General features: G+C 42.1%; 1 protein-coding gene across 1 annotated transcript; it reads left to right on the forward strand.

Moving 5' to 3' along the window:
• Positions 1-14,460: 14,460 nt before the first annotated feature.
• On the forward strand, positions 14,461-18,300 carry LOC113016552 (zinc finger MYM-type protein 1-like). The gene is made up of 3 exons (XM_026159453.1): positions 14,461-15,614; positions 15,886-17,131; positions 17,239-18,300. The coding sequence occupies exons 1-3, from the start codon at positions 15,433-15,435 to the stop codon at positions 18,298-18,300; spliced, it is 2,490 nt and encodes an 829-aa protein (XP_026015238.1). The 5' UTR covers positions 14,461-15,432.

Consider the following 18,300-nt stretch of genomic DNA (forward strand, 5'->3'; position numbering starts at 1 on the left):
CCCCCCCCCCCCAACCGGTTGCAGCAGATAGCCGCCCCTCCCTGAGCCTGGATCTGCTGGAGGTTTCTTCCTGTTAAAAGGGAGTTTTTCCTTCCCACTGTCGCCATGTGCTTGCTCATAGGGGGTCATTTGATTGTTGGGTTTTTTTTTTTCACAACAACAGTTGTGAAAATATTCACAACTGTTGTTGTGAATATTTTCACAACTGTTGTTGTGAAAATATAACTGTTGTTGTGAAAATATTCACAACAACAGTTATATTGCAAAGTCTTCACCATCCATCAGCCATTACAATGCAAATAATAAAAATCTTGAAATACATAAAAATGTTGATGTTTGATTTTGTTTACTTTAGTTTTGTTTACTACTACGTGTCTGATAGTGATTGTCTGAGTAGATAAAACAGTGGTCCTGTACCACCAACACCATTATGGAGATGTGTGAAAATGACTGGGAGACAGACTGGAGGACTACTGTGAAATCAGAAAAAGCAGAGTGGGGAGGTACTTCCTGTACATTGCTTCTCCAGCTGTGTAAATTACATTTTTCCCAGCAGCAACAGCTTTGGGGTTAGGAGAATACCAGGACCAGTTAGTGCACAATTACCAATTCATCAGCTGCATAACAGCAGCTGGAGCCTCACAGCTGGAGCGCACTGTACTGAGTGAAACATTTTCACACTTCGGCGGCTCCGCTCTTTGTGTTTGTCTTTTTTGCGCTAGATTCTGAAGCTGCAGGTTTGATCTATCTTCAAACAACATTGACTGAACCAGCAGCAAAAGAAGATCCAAACTAGCTTCACGTTTCGCTTCACATAAACATTAAATAAACACCTTAAATTCCCTCTTACTTTTGCTGTTTTAACTCCACCACGATAAAAATCACACGTCATGCAGAGCTCTCCGTCTCTCTCTCTCAGGAATAGATTCCCATAAAAAAAGTCTGTTTTCTGCGTTATTCGCTTGCTTATTACCCACCAGGCTACCGTTGTTTACAGCGCTGTCTGCCACTGGTTTTTGTTTTTTAAATTTCCAACACGTAAGCCTAATTTCTTCACTTCAGTACTGAACAAATGTATCTACTGCAGAATATTTTTAAGGTTATCTGCTATAAAATCCCAGGCCAGGAAAATCTCCTTCATGTTTTTCTGTTTTATCCTCAGTTACTTTGACACAAAGGCATCTGCTGAGATGCTTACACCTTTGATCAAGTCTCACAAGTGTCAGCTTTGTTTTTATAGATGTAAAAACAAGGATATGTACTGATAAGTGATCAGAAATACAATATTTCTGACTGTATGGGGCAAAATTTCCCTGATTCAAATATAATCACCAAAATTCAAAAATTGCAGTTTTAATTTTCGCAAATGGCGCTCAATGACTCATTAACTGACGCTACTTATCAGCCAATCGGTGGCATGTAGTCTGACGACGTCACAGTGTAGTACCTGATCAGAATGCTTGGAATCCCGGGCTGTGAACTATGACCTAATGGAGAACCCAGAAAAGCATTCAGGATTTTCAGACGGAGCAGAATCATGGTTCCATCAATTGTTTGATGTTCATTTTATGAAATACTGTGTTAGCTTTATGGCCTGTATTTTGGTAAATGGCCTGTATTTATATAGCGCTTTACTAGTCCCTAAGGACACCAAAGCGCTTTTCATATCCAGTCATCCACCCATTCACACACACATTCACACACTGGTGATGGCAAGCTACATTGTAGCCACAGCCACCCTGGGGCGCACTGACAGAGGCGAGGCTGCCGGACACTGGCGCCACTGGGCCCTCTGACCATTTATGATCTCACTACCACAAATAACAGAATTCAAACTATCCACAAACTGTCTCATGACTCCACAGAATATTTTCCCTAAGTACTTGAGGATCATCTATCTGTTTTTTTTTGGAAAACTTAAGGGGAGGTGTTATGACCCGGCTCGAGGCTGCAACATAAAAAAGGAGACGAATATCAGAGTGTAAGTGAGAAGAGGTTTTAGCTTAAAATGACATCCCAGGTTGGCTCAAATGGCTGTTGCCACAAAGGCAACGACTAGTGAGCTTCCTGAATAGCCTGCCACAGGTATGCGTTTATTTATACCTTACTAGGTGTGGCCAATTAGCAACAGCTGAACACACTGAGGAGATTAGGGGCTGCAGAGGGGCGTAACACCACCTCACTCAAAAGGGTTCCTCTAGGACCCCTAAATTTATTAAGCCAAAGCCAAAACTTGAGCAGTTTATTACCTGCTCTCCTGACACAAAACTAAATACTCGCATTTCTTAAGTTGGCATCTTTAGTTTTTTTTGTTTTTTTTTCATCCTTTTTTTTTTTTTTTTTTTTTAGGACAGGGGGAAAGAATGAAAGAAAGAGGGGGAGAGAAAGAAAGAAAACCAAAGGGGAGAAGAGACGGTGAGAAGGGGGGGAAGAGAGAGAGAGAGAAAAAAAAAACTCCTGGGTCACCTGTATGGAGAGAGAGAAAAACAAAAAAAAACAGGGGAGACAGCAAACAACAAAGAGCAACACAATAATAGAAAAAAAAAAAAGCACCATCACAATAAACTAGCTAGTCATAGATATCAATAGTTACTAAATAATAAATGATATTGTGCAGCACGCAAGATAGACAGCGCACAGTGTGCTTTGAGGCAGCAGCCAAGAAAGCTGTAGTCCGCATCTGTGAATACCCATGTGTACACCTGTGTGCATACCTGTGTGGATCAGCATGCTTGCATTCCAAAGGTTTCTCCATGCAATGATCTGCTATAGAGTGTGGGGAGCCACAGCCCTGTCCTCTATGGTATCAAGCAGGTATGGAGGAGATCAAAACTCCAGACATCCAGAGGCCCCCAGAACACAAGAGACCAAGGAAGACCCACAGAGGGGCAGCTGCGCCACTGTCCCAGTAAGAGCTAAGGAGAGTCCCAGATGAGGGCTCATTCAGCAGCCGCGGAGCAGAAGCCAGGGGGAGTTGCAGTGACGCGCCCGTGAGCTCCGCCGGCAGCCAGCTGCGCCTGAGTGACCTCCGAGGTGGCCCGAGCGAGCCCCAATAAGCGGCCGCCAAGGAGTGAGCTGGTGTGTACCCGGACGCCCACCCCCAGATACAAAGAACCACCAATGCACCGATACCTGAGGGAGTCCGCCACCGGCAGGGGAAGTGGTGGTGGGTGGAGATAGGCCTCCAAACCTTGGAGGGCCCGAGATGTCCCCAGAGAGGTGGCGTCTGATACCCAACCTGACATATAGACACAGACATACAGGCACACAGAGACACAAACATCCATTCCCACCCTCATGCTCTCATATGTACTTCACACTCAACCGACGTGGAGACAGACATAAAGGGACGCTGTATACACGATCACACTCCCCAAGCGTACTCTACTAACCGGGTCTAGGTACCCTTGCCCCTGGAGGGGGGAACTGCACCCAGACCCAGGTGGTGTTACCCTTTTCCCTGCGGTGGGGAGAGGCAGACCGCCCCGACTCCGCAGCAGCAGGGAGGCCCCAGACCGCAGTCGGACGGCCCACTCCTCCTAGCCCCCCCGCTCCAGTAGGCCGCAGAGAATGGGGGTGAGAGAAGACTCCAAACCTTGGAGTTGGCATCTTTAAGCAAGGATGCCTTAGGATTTAAAGTTGCCACACTGAATGCACAAAGACTAACATGTGACCAACATAAAGGGGTACAAAAGTCAAATCCAAAACGATTATTCAACCTGCTACAACACAAAATCAGAGCAGCCTCGAATAATCACATTCACAAGTGATCTGTGGTTCCACCACACAAACAGTCACATACAAGTGGCCTCATACCACAACAAGTTGCTGTAATATACAAAATTCATTAAAGCAACGCTAAAAACAATAATACCCTAACTTTACACACCTACATGCCGGCAAAGTTATGTGCCATTAGCGATGTTAGTACTAACTGGGTTTTAAAACCTTTACTTTAAAATATACGCCGCTATATATATACCTGACATTAATCTTACAGAAAATGTGATACTTTTATGGATAATTAAAGTCAGTCATATATCCACAAACACAACAAGCTGAAAGTCAGTGAATGCTGCCAAATATCACGGCACAAGCAGGATCCACTGCACTGTTAATGTTAGCTATGTTATATTGCTGCCTCTGTGGTGTCGAGCCAAACGGGCTTTAACGTGTGTTTGAACCAGCTGACGGTTCACTCGTTAAGCTGAAAGAAAGATGCTTTAATCACAGCAGTCACACGTGTCCACTGTACCATCTGGGACTCTTCTTGTTTAGCACTTGTAATAACACAAACTGTTGGATTGTGTGTCCACAGGTGTTTGTACTTTGCATCGTAATAAAATGACGGTAAAAGGCCCCGCCCATAACCTATCCATGTCTTACCATGCAACGACTCTGTGAGTGGACTGGGGAAGGGTTGTGGTAGAGTCCTCCGTCAGGAATGAGATATGTGTGCCAACCTTTTATTCTTCCTTACAATTATTATGCCATAATGTTGTAAGGAGCCGCTCTGCTAACAGGTTATGGGCCCAGAGCAGCAGGAAAGAGATCCTGGAACTGCCAAAGGAAGGGCAGCGTTTCCTGAAACCGCAAGTTACCGGCAGGTGTTAACAGTTTGGCACGATCGAGTGAGTAAGCGTTTTTGTGCATCATGAGCAGACGCACGGCAGAGTCGGGCAGTCGATATTCCCGTTTGCAGTTTGATGGAGATGAAAGGAAATATGAGATATGGGAAACGAAGTTCCTTGGTCATCTCAGGCTACAAGGTTTGAAAGATGTCATCTTGAAGGCTGAGGGTGATGAAGAAGCCGATGGTGAAGATGATGACAAAAATGCAGAAGCATATGCAGAGTTGATACAATTTCTAGATGACAAAAGTTTATCGTTAGTTATGAGAGATGCAGTGGATGACGGACGGAAAGCCCTAAAAATTTTGAGAGGTCATTATGCAGGAGTGGGCAAGCCGAGGATCATAAGTCTGTACACCGAACTTACTTCTCTCACAAATGAAAAGGATGAAAGTGTGACGGACTATATTATCCGAGCAGAAGCAATTATCACAGCGTTAAAAAATGCGGGCGAGTCATTAACTGATGGACTTCTGATCGCAATGGTAATGAAAGGTCTACCAGAGATGTTTAAACCTCTGATTGTGCACGTTACACAGAGCGAAGCAAAAACCACATTTTCAGAGTTTAAAGTAAAACTCAGAAGTTATGAAGAAACCGAGAGAATGCGTGCGGCTGTGACGGATGACAACGTAATGAGGACAAAAGTGCAATTAGACCAGGATCCTACTTCATGGCGAGCAGATGACCGAAGATCAAAGAATAATGAGATTGTGTGTTTTAAATGTGGACTAAAGGGACACACTGCAAGAACGTGCCGATCCAGAGTATGGTGCAGTTTTTGCCGGAGTAGTACACACAAAGATGCGACCTGTAGAAGGAAGCTAATACGGGATGAAGCGAGAGGGGTTGTGGAGAAGGACTACGCGTTCAAGACGGGATCCGAACCTCTGAGGGTCCCGGACGGCGGCCAAGAGATGCTGGATAACCAGCTACTGGTGGATACGGGAGCGACGTCACATATCTTTACGAAGATCGAGAGTTTTAAGACTTTTGATGACACATTTCGACCTGAGGCTCATTGTGTAGAGTTGGCTGACGGGAGGCGGAGCAGAGGAGCTGCAAAGCGGCGTGGAGATGCTGAGATAAGTATGATTGACAGTAAAGGACGCAGTCACAAGGTAACATTGAAACAAGCACTCTACATTCCATCGTTTCCACAGGACATTTTTTCAGTAAAAGCAGCTACTAGTAACGGAGCCACTGTGGTTTTCAAACACGGGGACAGTTTTCTTAAACATGTTGATGGAACAAAATTCCCTATATATGAACATGAGAGACTGTTCTTTATAAACACTGTGCAAGAGTTTGAAGAGAAATGTAATGGATGTTTTGATATGCAAACGTGGCATGAAATTCTAGGACACTGTAATTATGAGGATGTTCAAAATCTGCAAAATGTCGTTGATGGAATGGAAATTAAGGGTAAAATCAACAAAAATATGCAATGTGAAACCTGTATACAAGGGAAGTTCATTCAAACTAGGAATCGAGAACCAGATGTAGACATGGCATTAGGCAGGAAACTTCGGCGCCATATTTGCCTCATCAAAACGGAACAGCAGAGAGGAACTGGCGTACACTTTTCGACATGGCGAGATGCATGTTAGTTGAGAGCGAATTGCCAAAGTCTTTATGGCCATATGCAGTACAAACCGCGGGAGTGATTCGGAACCGATGTTTTAACAAACGTACAGGTCAGACAGCGTATAAGATGTTAACTGGAAAAAGACCTGATCTTTCTAGAATGAAAAAATTTGGATCATTGTGCTATGCTTGTAAACAAAATAGGGGAAAGCTGGATCCAAGATGTGACAAAGGTGTTTTCTTGGGATATGACAAAAATAGTCCAGCATATTTGATCCATTTCCCAAAGGCCGGGAAGGTTGAGAAGCACAGATTGATAAAAATACTAAATCCTGCGACAATGGATCAACAAACACAGAGTGATTAAAAATGTATGAAGATGAGGTTTATGAATCCAGAAAAGATGGTGAACCCAAACAGACGAAGGATGAAGATATTCCAGATGGTAGTGAAAGCAGTCAAACTGAGTCCGAGGTTAAAACTGATGATAAAGTAGATGCTGGAGCTACACGTTATCCATCCAGAATTAGAAAGAGACCTGATTATTTGAGTGATTATATCACGGATGTGAAAGAGTGTGAAAATGAACAGATGCAAACCAGTGTTGATTATTGCTACAGATTGTTGTGTGAAATACCCACATCATTTAGTGAAGCTATTGTGTCAAGTGAGTCAAAAGAATGGGAAAGGGCGAGGAATGAAGAAATTCAATCCCTTAAGGAGAATGACACATTTACTTTAACCACTTTACCAGAGGGTAAGAAAGCAGTGGGGGGTAAATGGGTCTATGCCGTTAAAAAGAACTCAGACAGATATAAAGCTCGATTTGTGGCTAAAGGGTTTAGTCAAACAAAAGGAGTTGATTATGAGGAGACTTTTTCACCGACTGCTAACTTATCGAGTGTGAGAGTTTTGATGCAGAAAGTGATTCAAGATGATATGTTGGTTCACCAGATGGATGTCAAAACCGCCTATCTACACGCACCAATAAATGAAGAAATATATATACAACAACCAGAAGGTTTTGAGACAGAATCAAGTGAGACTAATAAACTGGTGTACAGACTAAAGAAATCACTTTATGGGCTGAAGCAATCAGGTCGTAACTGGAACCAAACCTTACATGACTATTTAAGCAGTTGTGGATTTAGACAAAATATTGCTGATCATTGCGTGTATTCAAAAGAGACTGAAAGTGAAAAGGTAATCATCATAGTGTGGGTGGATGATTTACTCATTGCAGCTAATAATGAAAATGTGCTTTCAGGCGTGAAAGAAATGCTCTCTTCTAAATTCCAAATGAAAGATCTGGGGAAACTTAACCATTTCCTAGGAATAGATTTTCTTCAAGAAAAAGAATGTGTCCAAATGTCACAGAAAATATATATTGAGAACATTTTAGAGAGATTTAACATGCAAAACTGTAAGCCACGGATAACACCCTGTGAACAGAAATGGGCTCATTCTGATAAATCCGAGACATTACCAGATGTGAGGAGATATCGTGAAGCGGTAGGTTGTCTTATTTATCTGAGCTATTGTACGCGACCTGATTTATGCTATGTTGTCAGCAAACTGTCACAACATTTCAATGCTCCAACTGCTGATGATTGGACAGCAGTGAAACATGTTTTGAGGTATTTAAAAGGTAGTCGAGGAAAAGAACTGTGTTTTAGGAAATGTTCAAGTGGAAAACTAGGTCTACAAGCATACAGTGATGCAGATTGGGCATCCGATGTTTCTGATAGACGCAGTATGACAGGTTATTGTGTAAGCCTAAATGAAAATGGTCCTTTGATATCATGGAAAACCAAAAAGCAGACAACTACAGCATTATCAACTTGTGAAGCCGAATACATGGCATTAGCAGCGACAATTCAGGAATGTATGTATTTGACTTATTTGATTCAAGATCTTGATGAGTTTAAGTATGAAACACCTATGATATTGGAGGACAATCAGGGAACAATCGCTTTGTCAAAAAGTCCAGTGAACAGACAAAGATGTAAACACATTGATGTGAAATATCATTTTATAAGGTCAGCTGTACATGAAAGGAAAGTGCTCATTGATTACTGTCCAACTGAGTCAATGGTAGCAGATATGATGACGAAACCAGTTTCAAAGTCTAAGCTAGAAAAATTCTCTGTATTTGTGTTTGGAATGTAAAATGTTTTTTTGGAGGATTGTTCTTCCCAACCTGTGTACAAGTGGGGGTGTTGGATTGTGTGTCCACAGGTGTTTGTACTTTGCATCGTAATAAAATGACGGTAAAAGGCCCCGCCCATATCCTATCCATGTCTTACCATGCAACGCCTCTGTGAGTGGACTGGAGAAGGGTTGTGGTAGAGTCCTCCGTCAGGAATGAGATATGTGTGCCAACCTTTTATTCTTCCTTACAATTATTATGCCATAATGTTGTAAGGAGCCGCTCTGCTAACACAAACACTAAATCCTCCTTCTCTTGTGCTGTTTTGTAGCAGTGTGTACACCTGAGACTGTCACCTGTCTGTCTGTCCTGCACTCTCTCTCTCTCTCTTTCTCTCTGATTGTGGAATAAAAGTATGAACATGTATTTATAAGTTACACTTGTGTTTGAATCCTGCAGCTTATCACACATTTGATTTCCATGTGTGACAACTGCAAGTGTCCAGAGTGAGGACAGACTGAGGGAGCCACTGCTGCACATCACCTGTGAGGCTTTGCACCCCTGATGATCCACCAGGACAAACTCAGCAGTGTGTGAGGAAGAGGAGGAGGAAGATCCAGCAGCAGCTGACAGATGGAGAGAATAGACAGACTGTTCCCTGTTTGTGAAGGACTGCTAGGAAAGTTAAAAATAACTAATTGCCTGTCCTGAATCAGTCTCATTAGGTAATGTTCAAAATATTTTATCATTTCAGTGTTTTCAGTGTGGGAGAAAGTACTCAGGGCCTTCAAGTTACACACTATGAAAGACAGCAACAAGTTTAATATTCAGAAATCTAAAGTATGTATCAGCAGCAGAATGGACCTAAAAATAAATGCTTGTTTCAGCTCTATGAAGCTTTGAGTATTTTGGATTAGTAGCACTGCTGTGTTTGTTGCATCATATTGCTGTAATTGTTTATATGCTTTATATATTCTGAGGTAAGTTGATCGGGTCTCGAACCAGCGACTTTCTTCTTACAAAACGAACGCCCAACTCTTGAGCCACGATCGCCCCGTTTAAGGCTCTGATATCTATTCTGTATGACTTAAAGCAGTTATGACATGGTCTGATTTTCTCACCCAATACAGGAACATTTAATATATCAGTTTACTCTTTATTCTGTCAGAAATAGTTATCAGAGCTCGTACACTTTCTTTTTACACATATACGTAAGCATTGAGCCAAATTTAGTAATGCCAACATATTAAAAGAACAATATTTGTCTCTTATGTCTCAGCTATCTTTTACGGTGTGGTCTGCTGGGGCGGCAACATCTCTGCTGCAACAGGAAGAAACTGAACAGGCTGATTCGAAGGGCCAGCTCTGTTGTAGGATGCCCTCTGGACTCAGTGGAGGTGGTGAGTGACAGGAGAATGTTTGAATGGTTAAGCTTTCATCCCTGTTGGACAACATCTCCCACTCCATGCAGGAGAATCTGACAGCTCCTTCAGTGGCAGGCTGCGGCACCCACGGAGAGGTTTCGCAGGTCTTTCCTCCCCACTGCTATCAGACTCTACAACAAAGACTTTTGCAGCTGATCAAACCCACACGTGCAATAAGACTGCTATAAGTGCAATTCTTTTTCTGACAAAGTTGTACTTTTGTATTTTCTTACTCAGCTGTATATAGCATTTGTATTCTATTGTGTTCTATTGTATATATTATTCTATTTCATTATTTTGTTATAGTTTTATCTTATCTTATCTTATTGTATATAGTATTTTATTTTATTTTATTCCATTCCAGTGTTTTCTAATTTCTGCTACATAACTTTGCACTTTTGCTGTAACGAAACAAATTTCCCACCTGTGGGACTAATAAATAGAATAGAATAGAATTCAACTTTATTGTCATTGCACATGCACAGGTACAGGGCAACGAAATGCAGTTTACATCCATCCAGAATTGCTTTAGTGATATAGATATATTACAATATATATTAGCAATAATATAGATATGTAAGTATATTACAGAAATGGGTCTATTATGGTATGTTATAATGTACATGGTATGAAGTATGTTGTGAATATTCTATAACTATAAGTATGTACAGGCTGTAGTGAGTACAAGCTATGTACAGGCTATGAACAGGATATAAATATGAAAAACTATACGGAATATGAAATAAATAACTTTACAGAAATCTGAGATATACAGCTATACAGAAATGGGAACTATGCAAGTTGTAAACAGTTGTAGGATTAAAAATTATCGTATGTACAGAATGATTATTTACACAGAGCTATACAGTAGTGCAGTTAAGATAAGTGAGGGTGTGGATAATTTCTACAGAGGCTATATAAAGTGCTAGTGGTTGTGAGTGGTGGTTCAGTCCATGTTATTATTGTGTGTTTGAGGGTACAGTTGTCCATTGTGGGTGTGTGTATGTTCAGTCCATGTGTTAACGTGGGTCAGATGTCAGGAGGCAGAGTTCAGGAGTCTGACAGCTGTGGGGAAGAAGCTGTTCTGGTACCTGGTGGTCTTAGTCCGGAGGCTCCTGTAGCGCCTCCCAGAGGGCAGGAGGGTGAAGAGTCCATGTGATGGGTGACTGGGGTCTTTGATGATTTTCCCAGCCCTTTTCAGACACCGCTTCCTGTAGATATCCTTTATGGCAGGAAGTGGTGCTCCGGCGATGCGCTGGGCAGTTTTCACGACCCTCTGCAACGCCTTCCGGTCCGAGGCAGAGCAGTTCCCGTACCAGACTGTTATACAGTTGGTCAGGATGCTCTCGATGGTGCAGCGATAGAAGTTCACCAGGATGTCTGAGGACAGGTGGTTCTTCCTCAGAGTCCTCAAGAAGAAGAGGCGCTGGTGAGCCTTCTTGACCAGCTTGGAGCAGTTGGTCGTCCAGGTGAGATCCTCGGAGATGTGGACTCCCAGGAACTTGAAGCTGCTCACACGCTCCACAGCCGTCCCCTTAATGTGGATGGGTGGATGTGGGTCAGCATTCCTCCTGTAGTCCACGATGAGCTCCTTGGTCTTCTCGGTGTTAAGCAGCAGGTTGTTTCTGTCGCACCACTCAGCCAGACGATCCACCTCCTCCCTGTAGGCGGCCTCATCGTTGTCACTGATGAGGCCAATCACCGTGGTGTCATCTGCAAACTTAATGATGGTGTTGGAACCATCAGCCGGTCTGCAGTCGTGGGTGAAGAGGGAGTAGAGGAAAGGGCTCATCACACAGCCTTGTGGTACACCGGTGTTCATTGTGATGGTAGATGAGCAGCGGTTATCCAGCCGGACATGTTGGGGGCGGTTAGTCAGGAAGTCCAGTAACCATTTGCAGATGAGGGAACTGATGCCCAGGTCTGTCAGTTTCCTGACAAGATAAGATAAGATAAGATCTTATCTTATATATAATACATCTACATATACACTGTCAAAGATACTGGTCTTTGAGTGAAGATTTAAGTTGATAGGAAATATAAATAACTTCAACTTGAATCTTTACTGAATCTCAGTATTTGTCAGAGTTCATGTTCACTGCTGTAATAATAACTAATAATGATATAATTGATTAAATATAATAATAACTTTAATATTGGCCAATAAAAAATATACTACTATATTGGAACATAGTGAAGACCAATTATTTAAGAGAATAAAGAGAGGTTAGTTTATTTTGGAGACAAGCTCCACTTATTAAGAAACTTTTAAAAAGGCAGGAACGCTCTTTAGAGGTTTGTGGGTGGCTCTTAAAAGAGCCGTTGTGGGGAAGTCACTGGGACTTCAAATAGGCTATTCTTTTGGCTGCCAAGACACTGCTCCCTCCGCCAAGAAGTGGGCCATGAACTTCTCCCTCACCGGGACAACCTCTCTGGAGAAAATGTTGGCTGCTACACGACCCAGGCCTTGCAACGGCCAGAATTAAACCAGGTCTAAATAAAACAAAAAAAAAGGACTTTATAAGATAGACCTTTGAGTTAAGGCTGGGCGATATGGCCTAAAATCCATATCACGGTATAATTTGAAGCATGTGCGGTAACGATATATATCGCAATATATTCTTTTTACTGTATAATGTATTTTGCACACTTTAAGGCACACTTACAATCCCTTAATTTTCTCAAACATCGACAGTGTGCTTTATGTATGAATTCTGGGTGTGCTTACTGACGTCGAACCGATTTTATGTGGTACACGGCGCGCAGAAATCTGTCAAAAATGTTTTAGTACGACTTTGGTAAACTATGAAGGCACACCACTTGATGGATTATTGGAGCATTACGGCTGCCGTAGTCAGGAGCCTCGCGGAGTAATCTGGGTCCTAAACTCCAGCAGGTCCCAAAGTCAAACGAAAACTGCAGCATCACTGAGAGTTAAAACTGTCTAAATTCTTTCATCTTTAATAAAAATGATCGGCGTTGCTGCTTTACCAGGTGTAACAATTAAACGTAACATCCAGACATCCATGAAATCAGAACTTATTAAATTCAACGGAGTTAGAAGTTAGCAGGAAGTTAGCTCGCTAGTTTCCACCTAAACAGATATACCATGTTCTGACAGATTTCTGTGTGAATGTGTGCGTAAATGGGTGGATGACTGGATGTGTAAAGCGCTTTGGGGTCCTTAGGGACTAGTAAAGCGCTATACAAATACAGGCCATTTACCATTTTTGAAAAATTGAAAACGTACAGCTCTGCTAATGATGTGCTACGTAACCACTAGCAAAACAGCTACGTTAGCATAACATTAGCACATTGAAGCTGAAGGATGAACACTAACTTCTTACCACTCGATAAAAGTTAACGTGAGGAGTTCTGGTGGTTAGGGACAAATGCAGTTCCATGGCAGAATGCTATAAACAGACCAAACTTCAGTCAGGAGAACAACTGAGATGATCCATCCACAATATGAGGTTAGTGATTAATATACTGCAACAACATGGGAATAGAGCAGCTGCGAGAGAATTCAGCACTAATGAATCAATGGTAGGGAAGTGGAGGAAGCGCATTTTTTGGCTTTCCCCATATTCCAAAAGTGCTTGTCTCTTTGCTATTACTGTCGCCCGGCATAAGTGGCTGATGATGTTGTTTGCAGCTGCTGCAACGCTTTCGACCAAAACGTGGAATAGACCTTTTGTTACGTTGTGACTTTGATTGCAGTTCGTTACCTGTTAAACTCTCAGCTTTCCATCAGCAGGTCCTTCTCTACTGGAAATTAATCTATAAACATAACTTTACTCCTCACAATACCCCTATATGGAACAACAGGTATATCCGTTTGTGTAGGAAATCTGTGTACGTGGATGAATGGAGATCTAAAGGGATTTGGGCTGTAGCTCATTTTATGGATGATAATGGGGTCTTATTAAAACATGAGACGTTTTGTGAGAAATTTGATGTAAGATGTACTGTTAAGAGATATAAATCCCTAGTGAAAGCCATCCCAGTCCCTTTGAGATCAATGATAAAAGAAGATATTGTGCACTCTAAAATTTCTCCTGGACTGAGGCAGCTCTGCATAGCTGGAGCTGAATTTGGTGACAGCAGGTTTACAAACAAAGTGATCAGAAATATTTTGATCAACGACATTTGCCCTAATCCGGTTAAAAGAAATTATATCCTTAAAGAATTTGAGACCATGGAGGTTAAGGCGATAAGAAAAAAGTATATCTCACTTCCTCTTTCCCCTAAAGTAAAAGAGGTTCACTTTAAAATCATTAATGAGGTTTATCCAACCAATGAATTCTTAAGACGGAAATTTAACTTAGATGTGAACGCCTGCACATTTTGTGAAAATGATATTGAAAGTCTGGATCACTTGTTTTTCAACTGTGAATCAGTGCACTCCTTCTGGACTGACACACTGGCGTGCACAGATAGAGACGAGGTGGTGCTGAAGCACTTGCCCTTTTGCCCTCAGTCCAAAAAAGTGCCCTTTTGAAAGACGTGATTTTATTTATTTTTTTAAAGCTGCGCGATTTAAAAAGGTGTGAAAATAATGGCTTGATTTGTGCCCCTTCTTCAAAGACACCCGAACCCTGTCGCTTTTTCACTGTCACCGTGTCACGTGAACACGCTTGCAGTTCATTTGTTGTGAGGCGTGTAGCAGCGGCATGACATAGGAGTACTTGGAGTAGGCATAGTAGGCTAACTATAGCGACTGGGAGCCACGGCGGACAACACGGCAGCTCTTTCCCTTCCCAACCAGTCAGGTAACCCATGAATTGAGTGAAATTATTCTGTTTGCCCTCTAAGACCAACCTGCAATTGTTTTGTTGTGAAGTAGCCTGTCAGAAACTGCACATGACAAACTTTGCCAGCTTGCCCCCTCCATCCATCCATATGGATAAACAAAAAAACAACACATTTAAAATGTAACCTAAACCATTTAGGCAACCCCACTCTCCATCAATTCCGACCTTTTTGCATACACTATTGAAAATATCACGTTATGCTATAGGCTACATGCCGTTAGGCAGAGGGCTCTTTTGAGCCCATTTTTCGTTACAAATTTTAGGATGATCTCACGGAAATCTGTGAATAAATACAAAGTTTTCAAACTGAAGTCAGTGACGGGAAGACATCACACTTTTTAGAGATGGAACTGCAGAAAAACCTAAAACCTTGACATGATTATGAATAATAGAATTATGGACGTTTCTCCGTTTTTGTGGATTAGCCTTTCCATAACTAACGTCAACTACTGTCCTACTTTGGTAAGATTGAAATTAATGTCTTTGACTGTCTTTAGTAGGTGTCTCCTGTGAGAAAGTTAGAACACCGTCCAACTGTCTAAAGATGCAGTCTTTAGCCTAACTGGTTGTTACTGACTCAGCGATGCTCGCAGACATTTACGCACTGTGTTGTGACCTGATTGTGACAGAACAGTGACGTTGTTATTGGTAGTTTGAAGGGTACGGTGTTGGGGGTGGTGCATGTTAAAAGTTTTGAGAAGCACTGGTTAGACATGTTAATTTTTTTTGGTGTAACATATTGGCAACATTAACACATTAATTTGCTAAAGGAAAAATAGGCAGTTCCCAATTGCCTGTGAAAACGACCATTCTGCCCTGTTCTTGTAATGACCACAGTCAGTCTTATTCGTTCTCATACATTTTGGTCTATTTATTTACTAATTTCAGCAAGCATAATGCCTAGGAAAGAGAGGCTGAGAAAGGAGAAAGAAAGGGATCTACAACAGGCAGCCCAGGGAAGCAGTTCTCTGCTCTCCTGGATGAAAGCAAAGGAAAATGAAGATGAAAGGTCAGAGTCAAGGGCAGAGTCAGGTTCTATTTTAATGTTTTAATGTAACCTGCTCCTTGCAGTTAATTCTATTGAAAAATCTTAAAAGCTGTTCACACTTAGTTTTTAATGAACTTAATCAGCAGGCATTGAGCTAACTATTATTTTGTACCTACGAAAGTTATTTCTATGTTACAAGACTTGCAGTATGGGTTATTATTAAAACTATCTGTTTAAGCTTATTATTATGATAAATAATAATACTATTATTATTATTATTGTTCCATTGTAGTCAGTCACAGCAGGGAAGCAGCTCTATGCCATCTACCAGCATAGCAGAAGAGGGAGATATAGAAACAGATGAAGCCGCGACCAATGCAGCAACAGGTTCAGTTAGGCCTACAGACACTGATGTAGTGCTCTCTGAAGACCACAATGAGGAAGAACAGATCGATCACATAATGTCAAAGTTAGCAGCTTTACAATACCCAACAGATCCAACACACATCCATACATTTAAAATAAAGCGCAATGACAGATACGTTTCAATGTGCTGCAATGTGGGCCCATGTCAGCCTGATATACCTTACCCAAAAACTGAGGGGAGATCATTCCAGAAACAGTGGTTTTCTGCTAATGTGTGGCTGGAATACTCACCCACTGCTAATTCAATGCATTGTTTTAGTTGTCGGCTTTTCCTCTCGGATGAAAAATATAAAAGCAGAACAGCCTGGACAACTGATGGCATCAGAAAGTGGAGTACTGCTCTTGAAAAAATCAAACAACACTCCAGCGCAGAGATGCACATGACAAGCATGGTTAGATGGATCAATTTCCAGAAAAAGGCCCTTCAGTCTGCATTTGATGTTTCAGACGTAAAAGGGGTGGAAGTTAGAGAGCGAGAGAGGCAGACAAACAAAGAAATCCTGACAAGATTAATTGACCTAACAGTGTATCTTGCACGTCAGGGACAAGCATTCCGAGGTCATGATGAGAGTGAGTCCAGTGATAACCGTGGCAATTTTCATGAATTAGTCAATGTATTTTCCCGCTACGATAGTGTGCTGAAAATGCATTTGGAAAAAATTGCCACAGTTAAAGCCACCAAGACAAGGCCCCAGGTGTCACTGCTTTCCAACAGAAGTCAAAATGACATCATTGCAGCACTAGGAACTTACATCAGGAAGGAGATACAACGTGAAATAAAAGAGGCTGAAATGTATTCCATTCTACTTGATGAAACCTCTGATGTTTCACACAAAGAGCAAGTGTCATTTGTTGTGCGATATTTTCATCATATGCAAATAAAGGAGAGATTCATCGAAGTGTGCAATGTTGATACAACTACAGGCCAGGAGCTGGAGAATACAGTGTTCTTGCTTCTGCAAAAGAATGGCCTAGAGATGAAGAACATGTATGGTCAAGGCTATAATGGAGCAGCCAACATGAGTGGCATGTATAAAGGTCTCCAAGCTAGAATCCGTGCACACAATGAGAAGGCCCTCTATGTGCACTGCAAAGCCCATTGCCTCAATTTGGTACTAGTGGAGGCATCAAAGTCCAGCAAGCATTTTGTGACATTTTTCAACTTGGTGGAGAAATTGTATGCTCCCCAAAGCGTCATGCTGCCTTGGTCAAATTTCAGGAGTCTCTCTTTCCTGGACAACGTGTTATGGAGCTCCAGCAGCTGTCAGATACTCGATGGGCTTGCAGGGAAAAAGCACTGAAGGCACTTCAGAGAAATTTGAAAGCCATTTTGATGCTCCTTGATGACATCAGTGACAGTGACCCACCTAACCTGGCCCAAGGTGATGCTCAGATGTACAGAAATGCCATTAATTTTATGTTCATTCTCTGCATGGAAATCACCACACCAGTATTCGAAGTCACTGCTTTGGCATCAGATTCTCTGCAGGAAGAAGGGTTGGACCATTCCACTGCCTACAAGGTAATTGATGGTGTGCTTCACACATTGCAAACCATGAGGTCTGAGGAGAAATTTGGAGAGATATTTAGATGTGCATCAGAGAAGGCAGAGAGTTTCAACATTCCAGTACCTACCGTGGTGCCTGGTCAGGAGAGAAAGCGGAAAGTTCCAGTGCGTTTCCAACACAGCACCACAGTGTCTCAAGTAGGTGCTCAGTTTGAGTCAGTGGAGGCATATTTCAGGAGTGGTGTATATTTCACCTTTCTGGACATCATGACTGGGGAACTGAACAGGAGGTTCAAAGGGGACAATACTGGAAGCCCAACGGCCAGAATCATTCAGTCCTTCCAGCCCTTAACTGTGCATGCTAACTGGGTAGGCCCACCAAACCCAGAAGCCATTGAAGCTGTCCACATCCTCTGTGAATTCTATGGAGAAGATGAGGACCAGCTCAAAACAGAATTAAAGGTCTTCCACTCCAGCTTTAGTTCAAAAGACCTCAGAGAAATATTTCTGATACTGAGGGAAAACAATGGCCAGCTGATCTTTCCTGCCTTTGTCAAAATGATTCAGATCTACGCAACACTACCAGTGACAACTGCGACAGTTGAAAGATCTTTTTCAAAGCTAAAAATAATCAAAAATAAACTAAGAAGTTTGTGTGGAGAAGAAAGGTTGTCTGATCTCCTCTTGTTGGCCATTGAGAAAGATGTGGAGATCAATTACAACGAGGTCATCAACATCTACAAAGACATGGCACCAAGAAGGATGCTTCTTTAG

This window comes from Astatotilapia calliptera, chromosome 23, assembly GCF_900246225.1.
Source record: "Astatotilapia calliptera chromosome 23, fAstCal1.2, whole genome shotgun sequence".
Lineage (NCBI taxonomy): Eukaryota > Metazoa > Chordata > Actinopteri > Cichliformes > Cichlidae > Astatotilapia > Astatotilapia calliptera.